Consider the following 24,279-nt stretch of genomic DNA (forward strand, 5'->3'; position numbering starts at 1 on the left):
TCCTCAGCCTTAGGATCACGACAGAGCCTAAGATTTCTGTGCTAAATGAGACATTTCTTGAGCTTTGCTCCATTCTACAAACTTGCTTGCCGGCTGTTCAGTGAACCCGGCTTCCCTCGCTGACTTTGCTTGTCAGGTCCCAAAAGGGGATCAGGTGATCCCGGGACACTCCAACCGCCCTAAGTACATGCCAGCTCCCTGGATTTTGATCACACCATCAAGGGGATGCTGCAAAGGTTGCAACTATGAAAAACTCGGGTCTGCTCACCACCCAGCTCTGAAGTGCCAACAGATGTTCCACCCACCCCTGGGATGACATGGCTGCTTTTCAAGTACTTGGCAACGGTGAGCTTTTACAACAGCTTGCAACATCCCACATCACAACTGCAATCTGCAATGTTTGTGGCGTTTTTGCCAACGTTTGTGAGCATTTAGTTCTGGCTTTTGGTAAAAACAAAGGGTTGGCTTAGCAACCGGCATTTGCTCAATAGCCGGGCCCTGACTTGACCACGGTGGTGATTCGCTTAACAAACTCCCCCCAAGAAGGTAGTAAAACTGGGTCGGTCACAGGATGACCTGCTTTACCACCAGAATGGGCAGGTTAAGTCAGTAAAATGAGGACCCAGATTGCTGGGGGCGATAGGCTGACGTGGTAAACTGCCCAGAAGGCTGTAAAGCACTATGGGGCAAAGTGTAAGCACCGTTGCTGTTGCTGTCGTAATTTGAGGAGTTCCTGTATTTCCACCTCTACCCAAAGCAAAGCATGCTTTATTCCGGACATTTAATCAGACAGTTGCAGAATTTTTTGTAGGTTTGGGGGTTGACATTAAGTCAGTGTGGAAGCCGAAGTATCAGAGGCTTCTCTTGAGTTCTTCCAACAGTTTTACACGCTTCTTTATTCCTTCCAAAAAAAAAGGTCCTCCGAAAGCGGAAAACGAACGGGGCTGCTTTGTGAAAATTCAAGAGGTTGGAGTCCCAGCATTGCTTAGAAACGCGTTTAATCAATATAAATAGGAAACGTACAAAAAGGGAGACTCAAGCAATGGAATTCCGATCCTGTCTGGAAAGAGGATAAAGGCCTTTATAAAAATATCTCTTGTGCCCTAGGAACAGCAGAGACATCCCGCTGGCACCATGGAGAGCAGGGGTGGGGTGGGGCGTCTCTGCACTTGGCTGGCAAAGCTCCACCACAAAACCGTCCTTGAGCTATGAGATTAATGCCCAATATTCTTCTCAAGAGGGGATAGTCAAGCTCTCTCCGTCTGCTTTCCATCCTGGGCTGTACGTAAGCTAGAAAAATAAGGGACAGGCTTATGGAGGCCAAGCCAGATTTACTTGTAACACAATATGGTTTGGGGGATTTGCCCACAGGCAGGGTCCTTTGCTGGCAGGGACCAGCCGATGCCACCCGGACGGTGGAGCTCCCAGGATTCACGGAGGCGAACTGGAGGGGGAATCGTCTTGAGCCGGGGCGGGTGGCTTCTATCTTTGCACGTGTCTGACAAAGGCCTGCACCAGCTGGAAGAGGGGCTCCTGGCCTTCCAGCCCCAGCTTGGAGGGGGGTTTTCCCTGTGGAGGGGGGAGAAGGCCCCCGGCAGGCGAGGAAGGACCACCACGGCGGAAATAGCGAGACAGGCTGGAGAGCAGCGTGCTCTGAGAAGGGAACACAGGATCAGGTCATTCCTTCTGGAGGACGTGTTACAGCAGTGGTTAAGAGGCTGCTCTAGAAACCAGGAGACGGTGAATTCTAGTTCCGCTTTCTCCACGAAAGCCGGCTGGGTGACTTCGAGCCAATCACCAGGAGCCAGTGAGTTCTAGTCCCGCCTTAGGCATGAAAGCCGGCTGGTTGTCTTGGCGTGCAGCTCCATCTGCACGAGCGGTGGGCAGGTGCGCCCTCCGCTCGCGCAAGTGGAACGTGTAGCCATGTGCCAGGCTGCAGCCTAGGGGATGGGGACCACTGCTCTAGACCGGGTACCCCACGAAGCAAGGGCGGCCCATACCAGCTCTGAGCTGAGCTCCTGTTTCATGCGCTGTTTATCTCGCGAGTGCACCGCCGGATCCTTCAAGTACCGAACCGCCTGAGAGATGAGCAGGTAGAAGCAGTTTTCCATCGTAAACATCAGGAGAGGCCTGGAACAAAGACGTGGTTTGTTGACCCGCTGAAAAGCACTAGCCCAGGGGTGGGGAACTCTGGCCCTGCCGGCTCAGGAATTCTGGGAGTCGAAGTCCACAAGTCATAAGGGGGCTACAGATTTCCCCACCTCCGAACCAGCATGGGCTAGCACGGAGAGGACCGTGCCGAGGAACCGCATTTGCTGGAGAAGTTACTTGAAAGCTCACAGCAAACACCTTTAAAAAATCCAGTTCCTTTTTTCAAAGGTGGTCAAAACCCCGAGGGACCTACTTGAGCGTCTTGTTCTCTTCCTGCTGGGGGGAGGGCCCTGCAGCCAGAGTGAAGGGCTCCTTCTTCTTATCCAGCTTTGGGGGGAAAGAAAAGCGGCATTAGAACTCAAGACGAAGACGAAGTGCCACTGTAACTTCCAGCCTGAGCTTGCCTCTCCGCTCTGCACAAGCCCCGCTGAACTCTTACCTCCCCTAACATGTTCAGGGCCACGTTGACGGTGGCCAGCAGGGTCCCAAAAGAGGGCGGCACCTCCGAGTCAAAGGCGGGAGTCGTAAAGCTCAGCATGAAAAGGATGTTGTACTCGGCCAGGTCCAGGGACTGCAACGGAAGGCAGAATCAAAATGCACAGCCCATCGCCTGAACGTGCCCACTGATGGAAGAAGAGAACAAACCCAGCACGAACGCTTGGAAGACATAAATGAGCCTCTGGCTCCGCAGACCGACTCAGCCTGGCTCCTGCAACGTCATCCCGGGACATTCGCGAGAGCAACGTCTCTGGAGATGCTCAGCCCTCCAGGTCAGGGTTGCCCCAAAGGTGCTTTTTCAAGAGGCAACTACTGGACTTCCTTGCTTTTCCTTGAAGACCTTTCGCTTCTCGTCCAAGGAGCTTCTTCAGTTCTGACCGGATGGCGGGGAATGTGGCTGTCTGCGGGGAATATCAATCCTTTCATCCCCCGCCATCTAGTCAGAGCTGAGGAAGCTCCCTGGAACAGAAGCGAAAGCTCTTCAAGGAAAAGCAAGGGAGTCCAGCAGTTGCCTCCTGGGAGAAGCACCGTTGGGGCGCTCTTGAGAGTACAAACTGTTTGGTGTCTCGTGAAGAAGCCTCTCTCTCTCTCTCTGGGAGGCTTTTGGCTCCTCTACCTGGTCGAGAAGGATCTGGCAGATGTCCGGGGTGAAGTGGCGCAAGGCCGCGAGACACTTGCTGAGGATTTTCAGCAGGCTGTACTGGACGGTGCTCAGCGCCTTCTGCTCCGCCGCCTCCGACTCGGGGCCGGCTGGCTTGGCTGACGTCTGCGGGGCTCTCTGGAGGCGAGGGAGGACGGCCGAGGGGAGGGACTCGCCGTTCTTGGCCTGGAAAGAAAGCCGAGTGAGGGGAGACCCCAGGCGGACCAAACGGGGCTGGCATCCAGGTGGGCTCGGCCATTTACCTGCAAGTAATGCTGAAGCATTTTGCGACTGTGGAGCAGCGAAGTGCAGGCCTGGCACAAGTAGCACAAATTGACCTGAAACGAGGAGAAAGCGGGAAAAACACAGGTGGTCCTTCAGTCACGACCAGAATGGATCCCCAATTTTTTTCTTGCTAAGCAAAGCAGTTAAAGTGAGCTGGGCCTCATTTTACGACCTTTTTTGCCACAGTGGTCAAGCCGACCGCTGCGGCTGTAACTAACCGTAACCCTTTCCGGTGAACGTGAAATGCTAGCAGTCCATAAAAACCAAGATGGAATTAAAAACAAACAAAAAAACCCACTCGGCTTTAGCCCTGGGCTCAAGAGGGCTGCACATGCACCCAGCTTCCCCGGGCATCTCAGCCACGGGCGCCAGGCCCACACCCTGCCCGGCGGGGAGGAAGGTTCTGCTACGCACCTGGACGTCCCCCAGCAGCTGGGGCAGCTGGAAGTGCCACTCCTTCACAAAGTTGGACAGCTGGAGGAGGAAGCCCACCGTGTGGTCGGCTTCTTCCAGGCAGGCCAGGCTCTGCACCGTCCGGACGGCGTTCAAGCACTGCAGGCAGAAAGCGCACAACTCTGAAGGCCCCTCCTGGTGCCTGGGGCTCCCCAGGGGGAAGGGGCCGAGAATGAAGACGGAGGGGCCCCCGGGGTGCTCTGCTTCTTCCCTCGGACGCCTCATCAAGACAACCGTCCCCTCCCTCCCCCCACAGAAAGAAGAGGTTCCGCCAGCCGGTCTTCCAAATTCCCCCTCATTGGTTCTCCTTCGAAGTCGCAGGCCGCAGAGAAGCCCACCTGGAGGATCCTCTCCTGATGGACACCCACGAAGTCCAGGGCGTCGGTCAGGAAGTTGTAGCGGAGGGTCTTCAGCAGGCGCTCCATCAGCGATATGGCCAGGCGATAGACCCCGGGCCACGACGGGCCGTCCAGAGACCGCCGAGAGGAAATGGGGGCCTGCACACACAATCACGGTCAAACCCTTAAGCCAGAAACAAGCCAGCTTTCCCGGGAGCGTGAACCTCTCCAGGGGCGTTTGTGGGGAGCCGCTCACCTGCCCCACGCCGTTACTGCTCAGCTGGTAGACGCTCAGGAGAGGCAGGCAGATGCTGTGAAGGATGCCAGCTGTGGCCACCGCGGCTGCTCCCTAAAAGAGCGGGGGCAAAGCAGAGAAACTCGGGCTGGGGTGCCCCATGGGGCAAATTTCACCACACACACACACACACACACACACACACACACACACACACACACACAACAAGCTCTGGCTGAGCCCAGAAACCGTCACGTGGCTGAAGGCCACGGCAGGGTTCACACAGCCAGTCGATTGAGCCCAGCCCAACGATTTCTATTGGGCGCAAATCTAGGCCAGCTTAACTGTCAACCGGCCCTCTTCGGCCTGCGCTGCTGCCTGGGCTCCTCACCTGCTGAGTCTTGGCCAAGGTGAGCAGCAGGTGGAGCGACGCTTCCGTGAAGTGCAAATTCTGCTTCAGCCTCAAGCTGATCTCCAAGGCGCTGCAGAGGGTGGGCAGCAAGGGGAGGGTCCGCGTCACCTGCAGCCAGCAGTCCCCCTCTTCATCCACTTCACACAGCTCCTTCGCCAAGTGAAGGCCCAGCACGCACACCTGGAGGGAGAGGGGGAAGGGAAAGAGGCAGGGGGATGCCTGAGCCCACCTTATTCTGGGCCTGGGCTGCGGAAAGCCACCAGGGAAGCGGCAGGGGTGTAAAATGGAGGGAGGGAGCGAGGGGGCTTCTTTCTCTGCAAAAGGAGAACCAGGCTGGTTCTCTCCAGGAACCAGGAGTGGGTGAGTTTCGTGCCTAAGTCATCTTAGGAGTGAAGGCCGGCTGCGTGACTTTGGGCCAGTCCCTCTCTCTCAGCCCGGCCCACCTGACAGGGTCGCTATTGTGGGGAGAACAGACAGAGGAAGGAGTCACGTTCGCTGCCTTGAAATACCGACACAGTAATAAAGGAGGGATCAAAAACCAAATAAACAAACAGCAATAATTGACACTGCGACGCTCCTTGCCAGAGACTTGGAGGCCTCCCTTCCGCAAGCAAGCGAAGGGAGGACCATCTCAAAGCATCCGAGGGGCAAAAGGAGGCCTGCCTTCCTGCCTTATCCTATTTCTCCACTCCCCGAGGATGCTAAAAACACCCGCTGGCGTCTCCTCTCCGGGTAAGGGGGGATCACTTGCCCCGTCTCGCTGGTCCTTCTGCTTGTGTCGGGAGGCGTCGTCCGTGTCCATGCTGTCTTTGTCCTCCCGGGCATCCCCCGCGGTCAGGCAGTGCCGGGTGTGATCGAAGAGCGCGATGAATTCTTCCTGGAGGGTCTCACACACGCTCAGCACCAGCTGCGAGTAGTGAGGGATTTCGCTGGCTGGGAGCGGAGGGAGAGAGCATTGGGCCCGGCCTCCAAAGCAGGCAGCCCTACATGTTCCCCTCCCTCCAATTTTTCAACTACGGCTCAAACCCAGAACTCGGGCGAGGCCTCAACTGTCCCCAGCTGACCTTTAGTTTCCTTCATCTGCAGGACGGTGACGAGGGAAGAGAAGACCTTGGCTTTGGTCTTCTCCATCATCTGCTGGTCAGCCTGAAGCACCCCGTCCAGGATCTGCGTCAAGGAGTTTACGATTTCGTCCGCCGAGCCCAACTTGCTGAAATCAGGGAGAAAAAGCAGAAAGGGTTAGAACTACAAAGGAGTTCTGACGGCTTCGGTGGCAGCTTCCGACTGGGGGGATCACTCCGGGGAGCAGGTTTTGGGGTGGGCAAGAGCTCTGGGCCCCTCAGAAGGGCTCCCAAATAACACCCACAGGGGGGCTTTTTAAGCGTCACAGGCACCTGGCCCGGCAGGACAGGAAGGCAGGGGGATGTTACGGTCCCATCGATTAGGGCCGGTGCACCTGGAGACCACAAATGGAGATGGAGCTGATTGCGTTCTTCTATTTGTATGTAACCTGCCTTAACTATTTTTATCAATTAATTCATGCTGGCAAACGTACCCAACACACTTTCCTTCTCCCGTTTCCCCCACAAAAAGAACCCTGTGAGGCGAGGTGGACTGAGAGAGACTGACTGGCCGATTAAGTAAGTAAATTAATTCAAGGCCTGAATTTCCCAAACTTCCTCACCCGCAGAACCGCGGCAGAGCAACAACCGGTGGGGCTTCCCTGTTCCTAACTGGCAAGGCGTCCGGGGACTTCAGGTATTCTCAGTCCTGCTGCAAAGTCTCTGGACCGAATCTGAGATATCCTGCATGCAAAACTCGGGGGGGGGGGTGTTGCTTTCCCCCCCCAAAGGACCTACCTCCTCCACTGTCGCAGCAGAATTAACAGGAGGGTGCACAGCATGGATCCCAGCTGCAGGCAGCACACGGAAGTGGGAACCAGCAGCTACGGAGAGATTTTGTTTTCAAGGAATGCCTTTCGCTATGAAACTATTGCTATTATTTTAAATCTGTTGGCCACCCAGGTCCAGGAGCTCCAACTGAAACAGTCGAGACTTTAAATCACCCAATAACAGTGCACTAAATTTAAAAAGAATCACTGGCCGAGCGTCTGAATTTTGGTCACGTGACCACGGGGAATGCTGGAGGTGTTGCAACTGTGAAAAATGCTCATCAATCGCTTTTTTCAGCGCCTTTGTAACTCTGAACGGTCACTTAACCACCTGCATTCATAGTTCTGCTGACTGCTGAGCTGGAGCCTCAGAACTGATGTGCCCAAGAGAGGTAAGCCCTCCAAGATCACCCCCCAGATCTTTTGCATTTAGGCAACTGCAGAAGCCCAAAGCCACATTCAAAACCCAGCAGGTTTTTAAAATGCAAATCCTTACCAAAGCCTTGGTCCCACTCAAGACGTCCAGAAACAGCTGCTGGATCTCCGAGCTGGTCAAGTTCACGATGTCAGCCTGAGAAAGACCAGTTTGGGATTTAACACGGGTAAAGCGGCGACCCCTCTCTCTGGTATATAACCCCAACATTAATTCGTAGATATCGATATCTGGAAGCCTGCGGGTGTCTGATAATCGGAGCCTCTGATCAGAAGTAATATTAGGATCCTGGGCCTTGAAAAGCCTGGCTCGCCACAGCTGCTAAGCGAATCACTTACGTGGCTGGTGGAGACCACGAGCAGCATTCGCCAGGCTGAGATCAGCAGCTGGTACTCGGTCAGGGAGGTGCAGCCGCTTCCCTCCGTCTCGGCCACGTGGAAGGCCAGGGACTTCACGTAGCCCGACCAGTAAGCGAAGCGCTTTTCCGCCGAAAACCTCTTGAGCGTGTCCTTCAGGGACTGGTCCAGCGACCCCCTGTGGTCCACCAAGGCAGAGTTAGAGGATTTCCCCCTTGAAAAAGGACTCACATTACAAGCGGGAGCATTCCGACTGCGTCAGCCAGAAGGGGAGCAAGAGTCTAGGTGCCAATCTGCACAAGAAAGCTGAAAGGGAACTTGGCTAGCAAACGTGACGAAGGTCCTTGCTTGGGTGGCTCAAAAGAGGGCTGAAAAAAGGTTGAGTGGAGCATTGCAGACGTGGTGGGTGCGCCATCACTGGAGGTTTTTAAGACGTTTTGTCTGACATGGGGTAGGGTTTCCTGCCTGAGCAGGGGGTTGGACTAGATGACCTCCAAGGTCCCTTCCAGCTCGGTTATTCTGAGAGGAACAAGATGGAAGCTTGTTCTCAATTCTCCATTCTAACACCTGAAAGGACCAGGGAACCCCCTTCCTAGGCTGAATTTCTTCTTCACCAAAAATCTCTTAACATCACTTACTTGACCACAGAATAAATCTCCAGGCAAATTATTTTAATTATCAGGGCACAGGTTTCCAAGACACTGAGCTGCAAACATAGAAAGGAAAATGCTGATTGTGTCGCTTTTCTACTTGCAATTTCTGGCAGTCATACATTAAACAGAGCGCTGAAACTTCCAGCCACTCAGGAATGCTTTGCAACCTTTTTCCTGCTTTACATCAAGGACATTCCTGACCCAGAGGCAAAGGAAGCCACAGGTTCAGAGTGACCATGGGGGGCTAACTCTGTCCCACTCTGAAAGGACCCAAACCCCCTTTTTCGGGGCTGTTGTAACTTTGAGTGGCCAATAAATGAACTGTTGTAAGTCAAGGACTATCTGTACGTTAGAGATTCTTCTGCAGAATGCTGCTTTATCTAGCCAGGGGTATCTTTTTCAGCCATAAAAACCTGCGTCTGTGGCCCCACCCAATTCCAGACTGGATGTCTCTAGAAGGTTTTCTTGCAGCACACACAAAAAGTGAGTTTTATTTTCCCAGAGGTTTCCTTACCTCAGATGTTTCGGACGGTGGAGGAAGAGTTCCAAACAACGGGTTGGTTAAGTTTCCCCAAAACTTTGGCCTAGAAACACAAAAAAACTGCAGTGTTTTTTCCCCCTGTTCCACATTCTCCTCTTTTTCATTTTTCTTTGGACTTCTGAGTTTTGTATTTTGATCTACTAACAAAGCTGGCAGTTGGAGGAGGAGGAGGAGGGAGAGAGCGCGGTCCACTCACTTGTTCCGGAGGACCAGCATGGCGCTGTCTCGGCGGTCCTGCCACAGGGCGTGGAGGAAGGCGATGGTGGCCCGCTGCAGCAGGGGGGGGCACCAGTAGCGCTCCTGCCGCTGGGAGTCCATCAGCTCCAGGACCACGTGGAGGCAGCTCCACTCCCCTAAGCTGAACTCCTGGAAAGGAAAGGGAACAGACCCAGCTCCTGAAGTGGGCCACAAAAGCTGAAATGAAGCCGGCATTAAAAACCACCTCCAATCCAGCACGGTCCCTTACCTTGCAGCCATCGCTCCCGTCCTTCACCTCCAGGTTAAGAAACAATTCGATCAGGCCGGGCTGGGTTTCCACGGCCACCGTGAGGAAGTCGAGGATCATGACTTTGATGCGCATGTCCTCGATTCTGCTCTGCAGGCGGGTCAGGAAGGCGTCGCGGATGGCAGAGGCATCGCTGCCAAGGCAGGCGTACACCGACATGGGAGCCACCTAAGCAGGGAATGGGGGGGAAGGAGGAGAGATGAGGAAGGAAGGGTAGAGAGGCCATGTACAGTATGCCCCCCCCAACACAGAAAGGGCACACTGCCCTGCAGATTTTTTCTAATGCCGTGTTCGTCAACCTTAGCAAATTTACGATGTATGGACTTTGACTCCCCAAATTCCCCAGCCAGCAGAGCTGCCCGCTCTTTTCCTACAACCAATTGTACAATCAGAGGTTCCCATTTAAGTCTGACACACCACCACCGATCAAACGTAACTGGGCAAGGGAAGACCCAGGAGCCACTGGAAGCCCCGCTCCCCAACTTGGATCAAGGGAAGCCACGAAGGGTGTCGGAAGGAAAACGAGGACGCTTCTTACCGTCGCCAGCCGCTTCAGCAGCTGGATGGCCAGCCGTGGCAAGGCCGGGTCGTGTTTATGGTAGATGTATTTGGCCAAGACAGCAACCAGATTGTTCCGGTGGGCTCCTGGTTTGGGAGGGCAGAGAAGCACAGAGAGTAAAGTCACACAATTGATTTTCTGCACAGGAGAAGCAGGATCCAAAAGCCTTTGCTCGGCCGGCTGAAAACGAATGCAGATTCTGCGTGTTAAGTGCAAACGGTTCATGCAGGAGGGAAGGACCTACCGTGCTGAGTCAGGGCGTGCTCCAGAGGGGACACAACGCTGGAGGGCGGCTTCAGCCGGATGACGTTGTTGGTGACGGAGAAGGCCAGTTTCACCGTCTGGACGAGCAGCTGGCCCTGAGACTCCCCATCGCTGGGTTGGCAGCAGGAAGAACCGCGTTAAAACCCCTAAGTCTGCTCATGACGCTCATTAAGTTGTAATGGTCGTAAAACATCCCAAAGACATCACTGCATTACAACTGTCATGGAGCCTGCCCATTTTATGTAAAGATTTTACAACTTTTTTGTGGAGTTGCAAAAAAGGCAGAGGAAGCACCTTCCCGTAAGACTGCACGGTACACTTCGATCCCCAGACCAGTTGGCAGAGCCAGGTCAGAATTAATAGGGTTGGAAGGGACCTTGGAGGTCTTCTAGTCCAACCCCCTACACAAGGCAGGAGACCCTATACCATTTCAGACAAAATCGCTGCCCAGTCTCTTCTTAAAAACTTCCAGTGAAGGAGCACCCACAACTTCTGGAGGCAGGCCGTTCCACTGATTAATTGTAGAATTAATAGAATTCCCCTGAATTCTAGACTGGATCTCTCTGTGGTAAGATCCCATCTGTTTCACTTCTTATCCTGCCCTCGGGTGCTTTAGAAAATAGATCCAACACCAAGAATTTAAGAATGCAGGCCCCTTCAGAATGCCAAGAGTGCTCAAACTAAGAAAATGTAGGCACTCACCTGCAGGACTGGCTGGCCATCACCATATCAATGGTGTCCACCCCAATGCCCATGATGCTGATGACCGCCTGGCCCGCTTCTGTATTGGCCAGGCTGAAGATGCAAAGGGACTGAAGACTGGGGGCATTGCTGAAAAGCAAAAAGAGAAACCTCAACTTCCCATGGGAGAAACGTCTGGATGAGCTTCAACCTCACCTCTTGAATTCAAAGATGCCTGCTTTATTCTAGTCCTCCAGGAGGACTAGAAGCTTAGCATCAAGGTAAGAATGGAGTGTGAATTTACCTGGCAGGCAGCAGGAAGGAGGAATAAAGCTGTAGGCACAGTGGATTAAGGATGAAAAGGCCTCAAAATTAACGTATCTACGATATAGTGTGGCGGAAAAAGCCGACCTTACCTGCTACGAGGATCCATTTCAGGGCACAGATTCAAAATCGCATGGATCAGCTGGAGGATAAGATATCCTGAAAAAAGGAAGAAAGTGGAGCGTTTTTCAGAAGGGAATCGGAACGGAATTGTGAGATTTTGCTCCCAGCTCACTTTTTAAAGAAGAGCTAGAGAACCACGGCTCAGTTACAGACAGCCAGTTTTCCAGGAGCAATTTTGTAAGAGGCAAAATTCCAAACTCAATCCGCAAAGCATGGGAATTCCTTAACGGAGGGAACGTACCTGGCGAGTCAGCTCAGCTGTCCTCCCAGGACTGTTTCTCAACCTTAGCCACTTTAAGAGGGGTGGACTTCAACTCCCAGAATTCCCCAGCCAGCTATACTGTCCTTGATGACCTGGAAAACTTTGCAGAATTTTCTGCCCTTCAGACCCTCACAGGAAACCTACTAATGCCAAGAAAGAGTCCAAAAAGCTACAGGCTAAGTTTCTGTCCCTTTGGGGAAGTCCTGCTTACCTATTTTTTCTCTCACTCCATGGGAGCTGTAGCGCCACTTGTGGTAATTTGGCAGCATCTCCTTCAGGACAAAGACGATGCACGGCACCAGGCCCTGGCTCTGGGTGCTGCCCAGCTGCCCCTGAACAAAAACAGACCGGGGAGTTAAACGGGATACTCCATCACTCGATCGCCCAGACGAAAGTTAAGCAGCAGAAACTTAAGTTATTCTGACCGCAGGGTACCAAAAGGGATCAGAGGCTTTCTCTCTCTCAGCACCTACCCGGACCAAAGTCATGACTAAATTCAGGAAGGAGATTGTGACGCTGTATTCGCCTTGAGGCTGCTCAATGCCCATCAGCAGATTCCCGTAGCCTCCAGCATTCATTCCCTCTGCACTGGGGAGAGAGAGGGAGAGAGACCCCAAGAGTTAGCAGACTGTGAAATGCTCTAGTGTCAGTGCTAGAAGGGTGTGTGTGTGTGTGTGTGTTTGTCGAGCTCTGTGGCTGGCCCTATTGTTTACAATACCCCAGTCAAGGAACTACCAACTCAAACAAACAAGCCAGCAGCCTAATCAAGGGACCACCAGGAACAGCCACACCATCACTGCCAAGTCACTTGGATATAAATAGAGAGCAATAGAGGGATGCTGCGATGGTCACTAAGTGAGAAAACCGGCCGTGTCCCTTTTTCCATGCCACTGTAACTTCAAATGGCCACTGAAACAAATAGTTGTAAGTCGAGAACGATCATATGGCAAATTACCTGATCATGTGACTCATATTAGAAACCGGATTTGCCACAAAAGGTAAAAAGCCTGTATGATGAAGATCAGTCCAGACCTAGGAAGAAAAGTTAGGAATGTTCCTTTATGATTTATTATTTATAAAATTTATTCGCCGCCCATCTTACCACAGGATAACTCTGGGGCAGCTTACTGTTAAATACAGTTAAAACATAAAAAAGCAGTAAACCCAAAGGCACGTGGGGAGGGTGGGGGCAGAGTGGGGAGGAGCTGGGATCTGCTGTTACTCGATCAACCACCCCCACTGGGGTCCCAGGCCAAGGGGCAGAACCAGGCCTTTAGGCCCTTACGAAAGGACAGGAGGGTCGGGGCCAACCTCACATCAGGGAGGAAGAATGTTCCAGAGGGCAGGGGCCACAGCAGAGAAGGCCCTCCTCCTGGGCCCCGCCAGCCGGAATAATCGGGCTGATGGGACCCTCCTTGTACCTCCTCTGACGACACGGGTGGGACAAGCCAATCCCGGTGGGGTGAGACGGTCCCTCCAGTATCTTGGCATCAGCCAAGTGACACTGACAGAACAAAAAGGGCCGACAGTCTCTTACCTTGGCAGGCATCCGGGAAGCCAGGACTGTTAAGCATTTGACACAGGAGGCTATAATCTCCACCGGGGGAGAAATCACGGTGGTTAACCTGGCGGGGGGACAAAATGTGGTGATCTCAGAGCAAAACAGGTGAAGGTTAAATCTAAAGAAGGCAAAAATTCCAAAGGGCACCCAAGATCTTACCTTTGCAGCAGCATGTAGATGCGGGAGGTGATGGGCAGAAGGCAGTCTGCAATCGACACATCGGTGCTGATGACTTTGTGAACCAGATCGATGATGGGCTTAACTCTCTGGCAATGCTGGATGACGTCTGGAAAAGAGAGTTCCAGTTTGACATGGCTCTTTTCTGCCGTAAACCCAGGTCCTTTGAAAGCAAAACTGCAACACCCAAATAAGGAAGGAAAGAAAATAACAAAACAAGGACCCACGTACTACGTATTACATACCGACGGTGTGTGTCTAACGGAAGCATTTTGAAGTACAGTACTTCCATTAAACCAATGTGCTATGCAGTTATCTTATAAACAGAATTATTTGCAGAGTACAGGAAACGAAAGGGTAAAAATGAAAGTTTATGCTTTTATCTTCCAACCAAACACCCTTCAGCTCCCAAGTCCCCAAGGCCAGTCCCCAAGGCTGTCTCCCAACAGCTCCTCCAAGTTCTGGAAACTCACCAGCCGTGGACACCACATGCAACAGCATCTCAATTTCGCAGGTGAAGAGGGTCCAACTGCTGTAAGAATATTCCCAGCGTACCAAATAGGCCCGGTCATCCAGCATCACCTGCCCGATCGTCCCTTGAGGGATCCTAAGGTTGGTCTGACCTGCCCCTGAAAGGGTGGGGGGGAGGAAGCAGAATTTTTTTTTAAAAAGCAGTGTTTTGGGGCAAGTAGGACATCTCAACAAAACAAGACTGGGCAATCTGTCAGTAGGTTAAGAAGAGGACCAGCTGGCTAGTTTCGGATGCGTCCATTTGGCCAGGCAGCAGAAGGCGGATTTTAATGATGATAGAGAAGATTGAACCGCGGGGTCCAAGGTCTGAAGGAGGGGCAGAGGGCGCCGGTCCATCTCTTACCAAGGGGGTACAGCAATTTGGGGGTCTGCCTCCTCCAGAGGGTCCCGTCTTCATGAGAGATGACGTCTGCTGGTTTGTGCTTATAAAGCTCGATGTAGAATGACATCTTGTCCAAAAAGGTGTAAACCTTCAGAGAGGGGAGAGAGAGAGGGAAGAGAGGCAAGTTGAAAGGAATCAAAAGACGGGCCATGAAAAAGGGGGCTTGCAGGGGGGATAGAACTGCAGGCTACGGGCAGAGCTTAACAATGCTGCACTCTAACCACTGTGCGATTTCTGAGAGACTTAAAAGGGTCTCCTTAAAGGACCCCGATAGCTACAGCTACTGATTTCTCTCCAACTTTCATAGGTACCTTTTTTGCCGTCGATTTGTCTGAAACAAGCGCGGTAAGTAACTGAAGAAGAGGAGAGAGCAGGTGTGGAAACATGCCACAGACGCTGTCCAAAATAATGCCCAGACCTGCTGTGGGTTCCTGGGGTGAGATGCAGAAAACAGTTGTTGTAAAAAACAGACATTGTTTTGCAACATGTTCTTGCACCAGCTTTGCTGTGAAATGGATCTACTACTCTACTTTCAAATGCTGGCCTTTTAAAAAAAGGTAAGGATCTCATTTTATCTGCTGGTTGTCCTTAACTTACGACTTTTCCTTAAGCGAGCATACAGAGAGAAAACCAAAACTGTATGTACCTACGTATATTTTCTTTTTGTATTCCTTTTCTTTTTTTTTTAAAAAAAAGGACAAAACAGAGAAAGAGACAGTGTTTACTACGGAGGGCTATTTTTTATCCCCATTTCCCCCCAAATTTCCCGATAAAAAGTAGCCTTTCTCAACCATTTTATCTTGAAGGCATGTTTTAAATCATAGCTTTGCCAATGCCAACTTTTCAGAAAAAAGAGACTCGAAAGAAAACACAAATGAACTGTCCCTTCCAGAGCAAGCTCACCGTTTTCCAGAACAAGGGAGGAATGCTTGAAGCTGCCAAAACTTCACAGGCCGTGTCAATTATGTCCTTGAGAAAATAAATGGGGAGAGAAAGAGGGAGGGACGGAGGAACTCACATTATATTTGGTGCCCTTGATGTCAATGTCCTAAAAAGATTTAAACCCATTTCCTAAGAAACTACAGTTAGAGGTTCCTCCAGGCTAAAGAATACTTTGCACTCTCCATATAACTGCAGTTCTCTGTGAAAAAGGCATGGGCAAAACTGGCTGGCTGGTAAAGTTGCCAAGGTTGGACCCCCCACCCCCCCAATTTAGGCAGGGCCACCCTCTCCACCCTAAGCCCTCGGGTTGTACCTGCTGATTGCCGAGCGTCTGCAGCTCCAGGGAAGTCAGCACGAAGGAGAGCAGGCCGTAGATGCACATGCAGGCCGTGCTGGAAATACACTGCAAATAAAGAGCGTCTCACAGCCAAAGCAACGGAAATACAGTCCCCATTTTACGACCTTCCTTGCCATAGTTGTTAAGGCAGGTTAGTCCTTGCTTAGCGACCACCTCATTTAGCAACTGTTCACAGTTACAACAGTGGTGAAAAAGTAACTTTATGAAACCAACCCCAGAACTAAGGTCATCAGCAGCTGCAGTTTCACCCAGTGACTGCTTGGTTTAACAACCGAGTTGCCAGCCCCAGGGGTGGTTGCTTACAAGCATTACTATTCTTCTTCACTGGGAAACCACATTTAATCTACTTCTTTCCCTTGGATGAGAGAAGATGGAATTGTGTGGTGAGATCTGGACAGAATTTCAAGGTAAAAAAAAAAAGGAGGGGCCTGGGGGTCTCTCAGCTCTTTAAGCTATGAAATATTATAGATTTCTTCTGGGCTGGAGACTCACATTTCCTTCACAGCTTATGGCCCGGAGCAGCTTTGTCAAGTACTGAAAGACATTCATTTGGATCGCAGCGCTTCCCATCCGCCGGATCACCCCGCTTGACCCATCGGGGCTCAGCGTGTGGCGGAGCAAGGCCCAGGCCAGGAGGACGGGGGCGTGATGGGGAATGTCCCCGAGGGTCAGCAGCAGGCGGTCCATTTCCTGTGGGGAAGAAATGGGTGAACTAATGTTTTCTTGAAAGATTTTGCGTGGTGAGGTAAAAATATGAACACTGAGCGATCACAGATTTGCTAGGGATTTACCTGGCGGATTTGTTCGTTACCGGCAAATTTATGCTCCTCCTTCCTGTCGTCCAACAATCGTTCGTGTAAAGAATCAATTTCCATGCCTTCCACTAGAATTAGAGAACTGAAATACCTAGAAGGAATATTTATGGAGGAAGAAGAAATCAGAACCGCAGGGAAAGAGCCACCTCTCAAACAAACCCTTCCTTGGCTCATTTTGTTTCCTTGATCATTTTCATTTCCAAAGCTAAAATACAAAATCCAAAAAGGAAAAAAAAAGTGAGGCAAAAGAAAAAACGTACACGCTGGTCCCAACTGCGATGGTTGAGAGAGATCTACTGGCAGCTCTTCTCCTTCCATGCACAGACTGACATAAATTTACCTAGCGTCATCTGTGGCACGTCACCGTTTACGAGGCCCGGCGTGTGGCACTCACTCACCCAATCCGATCCACCAGGGGATCCATGCTTTCATCAACCAGGTGCCTGTTGGTCTGCCGAGAGCCGAACCCCTGTTCCTTGAACAGCTTGGCAAACGTCAGCAGCTCCTCCGGGGTCATCTCAAAGTAGGCATAGTAAAGGAAGATGATTTCCAGCAACATGGACTGTTCGCGGAGGCACTGTACAAACCAGCGAGAGACGTGCCGCTCCGTCTGTGTGCAAAAAGCAGGTGTGCCAGGTGGTTAAAGACGCACACTGACAACAGGGGAGAAAAGACTTCTCTTTCTCACAAGGATGTTTCCTTCTGGGACCAGCTGAACTACAGAATAAGAGCCGGAAGGGACCTTGGAGGTCTTCCAGTCCGGCCTCTTCTTGAAAGTGATGGAGCACCCACAACTTCTGGAGGCAAGCTGTTCCACTGGTTAACTGTTCTGTCAGGAAATTTCTCCTCAGTTCGAGGTTGGGTTTATGAAAGTTATCAGTGGGAAAAAAAACATACCATTAGACTTCCATGTGTCTCCCATGTAGGCACTTCTGCTTTATACAGCTCTTCAAACTGCTTCCGATAATTAGGAACCAGTTCCTTATCCAATTTTTCCATACACTGTGAATACGGGACCTTCGTAGCAAAAGCAAGGTTAAAAAAAATAAAAATTAAGAGACCGTTTCATTCGTTTTGTACTTGTGTGCCATTTTTTTTAACAGTGATTTATTTACACTAGAAAATCAGAAGGATTCAAAGATAATTTCACATGCAATTAAATAGAGATTGAATACGATTATCAGCTACGCGTTTCATAATTAACGAGCGCCAGTTTGGTCCACTATCTGAGGTGCTCGGCTAGAACCTCGCGAGTTCTAGTCTTCCTTCAGGCATGAAAGCTGCTTTGGTGACTCTCTCTCTTTCTCAGCCCAGCCCACCTCACAGGGTTGTTATTCTGGATAACAGGGCAGGCACATTAGGTACGCGTGTTTCCTTGAGTTGACCCAAGATAAACATGAAATAAAATGAATAAATAAACATGCATTTTCTGTTTCCTTAACAGTTTACAATTTCATCCTTTTCAAAGATCACGAAGGGCTTTTGGGAATGCCAACGCTCTGGGGACTCAGATTATAGCCTTCCACTGGGAGCCCTTCATTTAGTGACCACAGCTAGGCCCAGCAACTCATTTGTTAAGCAAAGGAGTCGCTCAGTGAAACTGTGACTGTGATTATGATCCAACCTCAGCTTTCCTTAGCTTTGCCAACCCGCAAATGGGATGACGGGTTGTGGATTTGCTTTTTTACCACTGTCAAAACTGCCAAGTCACTAAATGAGGCTACCTGTACTTCGACTGCATTCGGTGCTTGTAGAAGAATCAATACGTACCATGTAAGGGTGCCTCTCATCCTGGAAGAAAGTGAGGATGTGAAGTACACATCGAAGAATACAAAACCTTTCCTCGTAGTAGTAATCAGCAATCTGTAAAGATATTTTGTTCTCTTTATCACAGCGGCAGTCTTTGCACCTTCGTATTTACTTCCCCGCGGTCTGTTCCCTGAATTCCCCAGTTGTTAAGCAAGCTAGTTGTTGTGAGTTCTGCCTCATTTTGTGACCTTTTTGCCACCGTTTTTGCCACCGTTAAGCGAATCTGGCTTTTGGAAGCTGGCTGGGAAGGTTACAGATGGGGATCGGGAGACCCCGGGACAACCTTAACCGTCATAAATACGAGCCACTGGCCAGGCGCTTGAATTGTGATCACGCAACCATGGGGATGCTACAATCAATCATGAAAATGGTCATCCCTGCAGGGTGTAGGGGAAGCTCACCTTTAGTAGCAGGGTCTGGCTCTGCCTCTCATCTTGCAGCACAGTCTAGAAACAAAAAGGAAGGCAAGGAATCAGTCACAAACAGTCAAGGCCTGGCCAGAGACACGTGCAAACGAGAAAGGTACGTTTCCATCCAGCTACAATCGTCAAGGAATGCACAGCATGCATGCCTTTGTGTTTGTTTTTATCCCATCTGTTGTTTTTATAAATAGGTCAAAGAGCTAATAGCTAATATCGCTTCCTCCTCCTTCCCTGCCCCCCCCCGGCCCGTGACGAGAGTTGGACTGAGACGGAGGGACTGGCCCCAAATCACCCAGTTGCTTTCTTTCATAAGTCTCCTGGTGATTGGCCCAAAGTCACCCAACTAGGTTTCGTGCCTAAGATGGGACTAAAATTCCCATGAATATTAGCATTTATGGCTGGTACCTCCAAGGCCGGCCTCAGCCCCAAGAGGAAATGCAACCTTACAGCCATCACAGTGAGAACTCACTGCATGAAGTCCCAGCCTTCAAGAGGCACCCTTGTCAAAAGAAATTCTGGAGGAGAGATAAGAGTCGGTGTGTCATTCCCCACCTTTAGCGAGTCTCTGGTCCCTCTGTAGTCCTCCTGAAGGTAACACTGTAAGAGCTGCACGCTTTGCTCTTCATCCAAGCCCTGCAATGGCAGACAAACCTTTGGCTACATTACATGATTTTGGGAGAGAGGGAAAGGCCAACGAAGAACAGAAGAATGCCTAATTTTCAGTGCTGCTTCCAAAATCTGCAAAGCATCTCGGCTAAACTTCAAAAGTCCCAGAAACAAACCTCACTCAAACAGTTAAAACTGGGGAAAACCAATTTCTCTCCAGTTCTGGTATTTTCTCCCACCCCCGTCCTGAAACAGGCAGAGGCAAAGAAGCAAAGCGACTTGAAAGAATTTACCAAAAACTTGCTGACTCGGAGTCCCAGTTCCTTCAATGAAGCAGGCACGTTTTTGTCAGCTTTCACTATTTCTGCTGAACTGGAACTACACATAAAGAAACAGTTATTCAGTTTAATTTGTTTGGATTGGATAATTGATTTAAGTAAAACTCTGCAATTCAAATCCAATTTTCAGTTACAACCAGACATAGTTACCACTCAGTGAGCCAAGGACAAAAGCCGTAATTCTCCAATATTCTTACCTTTCCAGCAAGTTGGATCCAGATTTAACACAGATGACAAAATTCAGAAGGAACATCCAGAGAAAACCAAGTCTGAGGGCCTGCTTATCTCTTTAACCAAGCCTAAGAACCAGTTCCTAAGCCTTAAGGGTTCATCTAAATAAGACGAGGGGACGGTAATACAAATGCTAAAATTTCAGTCTAAATGAATTTCTAAAAGGAGGAAGCACGTTGATGATCAGAAAAACCCACTGTTTCTCCAAGCTTTTCCTAACTTGAGTACTGTGCTGGATATCCAGCATCCGGTTACCGTACCTGGGTGGTTTGTAGTAACGAAGTCCTTCAAGCAATCTCTGCCAGTGTTTATTCAACTCTTCTGCGATCTGTGCCTAAATTAGGACAAAAGGATGGTGAATACAGAGGTTCCTCTAAATTGCAAACTTAAAAACTGTTTACTTAGTTTCACAAAGCAAGATAGATGGAACGAGCAGCGTTGTACAATCTTTCCAGCTTTAAGACTTGGGGAATTTTGGAAGCTGAAGTCCACAAGCAGAGATTCTTTTAAAGAAGCCTCCCTCTATTTATTAACACCAAACTACAGTGGTTTCAAAAGAAACAGCCTAAACCAACATTGCTTACCGGTTCTCTCAAAGCTGATCTTCCCAAAAGAATGGTCCACAGTTCTCTGCTGCTCCTTAAAATAAGACATGCCTTCCTTAAAACGTATTTTAAAAGCACACGGAACTATTTTCTCTATGCAATCCTACCAAACTGGACAGCCACTTGTCTGGAATGGTATGGGGTCAGCAATTCTGCTGATTCCAGAACCAGACTCAAGTTCAAATTCTGCCTTGGACAGGAAAGCCAGGCTGGGGGACTCGGAGCCAGTGCTTGTCTCTCAGCCCAGCCCACCTCACAGAATCAATCCAACACAACCAGTGGACAGTTTCTCATGTCCTGGGATGAACACTTCACTGAGTCAACTTTGAGAAGCATCAAGGGGAACCGTACATGATTTATTTAGAGTATGGCATATCATACATGGACTAGCAATATATATTAACATTTCATCTAGATTAATAAAACACAGTGAAATATAAATGTTAAAAAGATCTATGTGCAATATCTTCTAGGCCATCTAACCATTGAAGCACAGCTGATACTGGACAGGTATACAAGCCCTTGGCTTACAGCCAGCCCTGAAGTCAAATAGCACAAATGTGTACAGAATACACAGCCAGAACAATTATGATGTCATCCTGCCTCTTTGAGCATACAAGTAGGTCATAACTAGTGTTCAAATCATGCCACGCTCAATTTATTGCGAATTATAAACAGATACCAGGTGCATTTAATGCAAGTCAAAAATTCGGTGAACAAGATGGGAGACCCACACGGAGATCTATTTGGGCAGCTCAAGATGGCAAATATATTTAATATTCCCGCCTCTTCCTACTCAAATGGGAATTATTCCTTTCCTTCCAGGGGACGGGGTTATTCCATTAGGAGACGGACTGGAAACCCAAAGATCTAAGTTCGAGTCCTGCCTTCCCTCTGAGCCTGGCCCACCTCACAAGGTTGTTGTTGGAAGGGAAAAGGGGGTGGAGGAAGGTGTAATTCGGAGTCCACTGGGCCTGGGCGGCTTATCATTCAAATAAATTACGATAAATAAAGCACGCTGCCTCGAACGAAGGCCGGAGCCGGAGGGGGCTTCGCTTGGGTTCCCCCCTCTCCCCCTCACCCAAAGCTCCAGGGCGGGCGGAGCGGGCGAGACTCGGGGCTCCGGCCGGCCTCGGTCCCCCCCTCGGCCGCCCCCTCCCCTCCGCGGCCCCGCCGACCGCCGAGCGCGCCCCGCCGGCCCCTACCTCGCAGACAGCCCGCCGGCCGCCATCTTGCCTCTCTCCCACGTGACCGCCCCCCCGCCTACTTCGCTCGCTCGCCCGCCGAGCCCACGAGGAGGAAGGGGGCGGGGCCGCCGGCGGAATGAGAGGCGGCGCTTGCGCACTGGGCCCCGCCCGCTCGACCGTTAGGCGCCCGTCTGACGTCAGCAGCGCGCGCCCACCGCCACCGCAAAGATGGCGGCGCCCGGGTAGGTGAATGAGTGACTTAAGAGGCGACGAGGCGGAGCTGGGGGAAGGCGGAAGGGCGGCGGGGGGAGCTGGTAGCGCGGGGATGCCGAAAGAAGCATTCGGGGGGGGGAGGGGGTGAATGATCAATTGATGAAAGCTTTGCCCACCGGCATCCTACCCACAGGTAGTCCTCGACTTACACCAGTTCACTTAGCGACCATGGAAAAGGTACTGAAAAAAGTGAGCAATGACCGTTTTTCACATAGAACAGCTCTAGCTGTTAAGACCAAGGAGCCTGCCTTGCTAAAAATAGTGCCCAAAACAGCTCAGAGGCGAAGAAGCATGACAAACAATAACAATGATGCAATCTGCAAAGCCCATTTCTAAGGGCGGGCAGACAGATCGCCTCCGCTGGCCCCGTAATCCTGGCTGCGCAGGTGCTTTTTGCCTACAGGGAATCCTTGACTTACGACTGGCCGTTTAATGACCATCCAGTTAATTTTCTGAGAGAACAATCAGTCAAATGACTTGCCTCCAGAACTTGTGGACCCTCCACCACTGGAGGTTTTTAAGAAGAGGCTGGACAGCCGTTGGTCCGGAACAATACAGGGTCTCCTGCTTGAACAGGGGCTGGAGAAGAAGACCTGCAAGGCCCCTTCCAACTCTGTTAAGACAGCCCACTTGTGGTATGGGATGAATCATTGCCACTATGTGCTTCTTTAAAAGATTTGGCTTTGCTTTTCCAGGGACGATCCAAACAGGAATCGTCAGCCTTGAGGGTCCCTGCGTTTGAAGGCCCTGCACAGCTGCGGAGATCCTTCCCTGGCGAGACGTAAGTGGCTGACTGCCACCATGTGGAAACAACCGGTTCTCGTGGAATCACTGGTGGTGTTTGCCGTCGTGCTGTGCGTGCACAGTGTGGTCTGGGACCGCTTCTCCTGGTCCGCTCTCGTCCTTGCCGTCCAAGCCTTTTACATCCAGTTTAAGTGGGACCATCTCCTTCGTCTGGGTGGGGCTGTATTCCAGTTCCGGACCACAGCCAACAGCGGCCTCCTCCCTTCCTGCATGGTTATCCCTCTGCTGGGCATCGTGATGAAGGAAAGGTGTCGAGCGGCTGGCATTGTGTACTTTGAGCGCCTGGGCATTATCGTGGCCTCCACCGGCATGATGATCGCCCTCTTCTTGTCGGTGATCGCCTTGGGCATTACCAAGCCCGTGCCAACCAATACGTGTGTGCTCTCTGGGGTTGCCGGGACGCTGATCGTCTACACCCTGAAGCATTCCTTGACCGTCTCCGAAGTGATCGAAGTGCTGGAGGTGCTGCTCATTTTTGTGTACCTCAGCATGATCCTGCTGTACCTGCTGCCTCGGTGCTTCACCCCCGGGGAGGCCCTGCTGATCCTCGCCGGCCTCAGCTTCGTCCTCAACCAGCTCATCAAGCGCTCTCTGAACGTCAGCGAGAACCGGGGGAGTCCCGTGGACTTCTTCCTCCTGGTGGGGGTGGTGGGGGTGGTCCTGCTGGGCCTCTCCTTCGCGCTGCTCTTTTTCTTCATGGATTCCACCACCTGGACCTCCTCCATGTTTTTCCACATGATGACAGCCGTGCTGAGCCTCGGCGTGGTCATGCCGTGGCTCTACCGTCTGATCCGCAGGAATCCCTTGACGTGGCTCTTCCAGCTGCTCTCCCAAACCCAGATCAGAATCCACCTGCTATCCTACTGGACCATCCTGGCTGCTCTGGCGTGCGCGATCGTCCTCTACCAAAGCATCAAGCGGTCCTCCGGTTCCAAGAAACACCAAGCCTCCACCGTCACCCGGAAGTACTTCCACTTCATCGTGGTGGCCACTTATGTCCCAGGGCTGATCTACGACCGCCAGCTGCTGTACGTGGCATCCGTGATCTGCCTGGCCGTCTTCATTCTGCTGGAATACATCCGGTACTTCACCATCAAGCCCTTCGGACAGACGCTCAGGCAGTTGCTCTCGCTGTTCTTGGACGAGCGGGACAGCGGCCCTCTGATCCTGACTCACATCTACCTCCTGCTTGGGATGTCCCTCCCAGTGTGGCTGGCGCCCAGGCCATGTGCCCCCAAAGGTGCCTTGACCGGGGCGGGAGCCTTGGCGCCCTACTCTGGGGTTCTGGCTGTGGGCGTGGGGGACTCGGCGGCCTCGATCTTTGGGAGCACGATGGGGGAAGTCAAGTGGCCGGGAACCAAGAAAACCTTCGAAGGAACCATGTCGGCTATATTTGCCCAAATTATTGCGGTTGCCCTGATTGTGATTTTTGACAGTTCTGTGGACCTGAATGCCAGCTACTCCTGGATCTTGGTCTCCATTAGCCTGGTGTCGCTTTTAGAAGCCTACACCACCCAGGTGGACAATTTACTGCTGCCCCTCTACCTCCACATCCTGCTAATGCTTTAGGTACCCTTGAAGGGTGTAAAGTTTCTCCTCTGGAGCGTAATCAGATCCACCCATACTGTGTTTCC

The 24,279-nt window shown here is 51.3% G+C and overlaps 2 protein-coding genes across 2 annotated transcripts; one reads left to right on the plus strand and one right to left on the minus strand.

Annotated features, from left to right (window-relative positions):
• Positions 1-981: 981 nt before the first annotated feature.
• Positions 982-21,620, minus strand: NUP188 (nucleoporin 188). The gene is made up of 44 exons (XM_083375342.1): positions 21,587-21,620; positions 20,361-20,415; positions 20,037-20,110; positions 19,501-19,585; positions 19,154-19,234; positions 18,581-18,625; positions 18,141-18,233; positions 17,268-17,387; positions 16,769-16,980; positions 16,347-16,461; positions 16,048-16,245; positions 15,511-15,600; positions 15,159-15,224; positions 14,567-14,686; positions 14,217-14,343; positions 13,816-13,971; positions 13,325-13,451; positions 13,142-13,229; positions 12,560-12,636; positions 12,078-12,192; positions 11,816-11,936; positions 11,312-11,378; positions 10,917-11,045; positions 10,195-10,325; positions 9,930-10,036; positions 9,353-9,559; positions 9,083-9,252; positions 8,860-8,929; positions 8,331-8,398; positions 7,675-7,870; positions 7,400-7,474; positions 6,872-6,957; positions 6,077-6,222; positions 5,764-5,945; positions 4,992-5,192; positions 4,622-4,714; positions 4,366-4,524; positions 3,989-4,126; positions 3,553-3,627; positions 3,266-3,475; positions 2,591-2,722; positions 2,405-2,478; positions 2,001-2,130; positions 982-1,653 (listed from the first exon to the last, which is right to left on the minus strand). Exons 1-44 carry the CDS (start codon positions 21,610-21,612, stop codon positions 1,483-1,485), a joined length of 5,208 nt encoding a protein of 1,735 aa, XP_083231468.1. The 5' UTR covers positions 21,613-21,620; the 3' UTR covers positions 982-1,482.
• A 162-nt stretch (positions 21,621-21,782) lies between these two features.
• Positions 21,783-24,226, plus strand: DOLK (dolichol kinase). The gene is made up of 2 exons (XM_083375384.1): positions 21,783-21,810; positions 22,537-24,226. The coding sequence occupies exon 2, from the start codon at positions 22,643-22,645 to the stop codon at positions 24,212-24,214; it is 1,572 nt and encodes a 523-aa protein (XP_083231510.1). The 5' UTR covers positions 21,783-21,810; positions 22,537-22,642; the 3' UTR covers positions 24,215-24,226.
• The last annotated feature ends 53 nt before the right edge of the window (positions 24,227-24,279 follow it).

This window comes from Vipera ursinii, assembly GCF_947247035.1.
Source record: "Vipera ursinii genome assembly, chromosome: 16".
NCBI classification, from domain to species: domain Eukaryota; kingdom Metazoa; phylum Chordata; class Lepidosauria; order Squamata; family Viperidae; genus Vipera; species Vipera ursinii.

Coding starts and splice junctions, on each gene's coding strand:
- NUP188 (XM_083375342.1), bottom strand. CDS start 21,612: ATGGCGGCCGGCGGGCTGTCTGCGAG. Junction 13,972..14,216: donor CAAATTGCTGTACCCCCTTG/GTAAGAGATGGA, acceptor CCACCCTTTCAG/GGGCAGGTCAGACCAACCTT. Junction 3,476..3,552: donor TGCTTCAGCATTACTTGCAG/GTAAATGGCCGA, acceptor CTTTCTTTCCAG/GCCAAGAACGGCGAGTCCCT.
- DOLK (XM_083375384.1), top strand. CDS start 22,643: ATGTGGAAACAACCGGTTCTCGTGGAATCACTGGTGGTGTTTGCCGTC.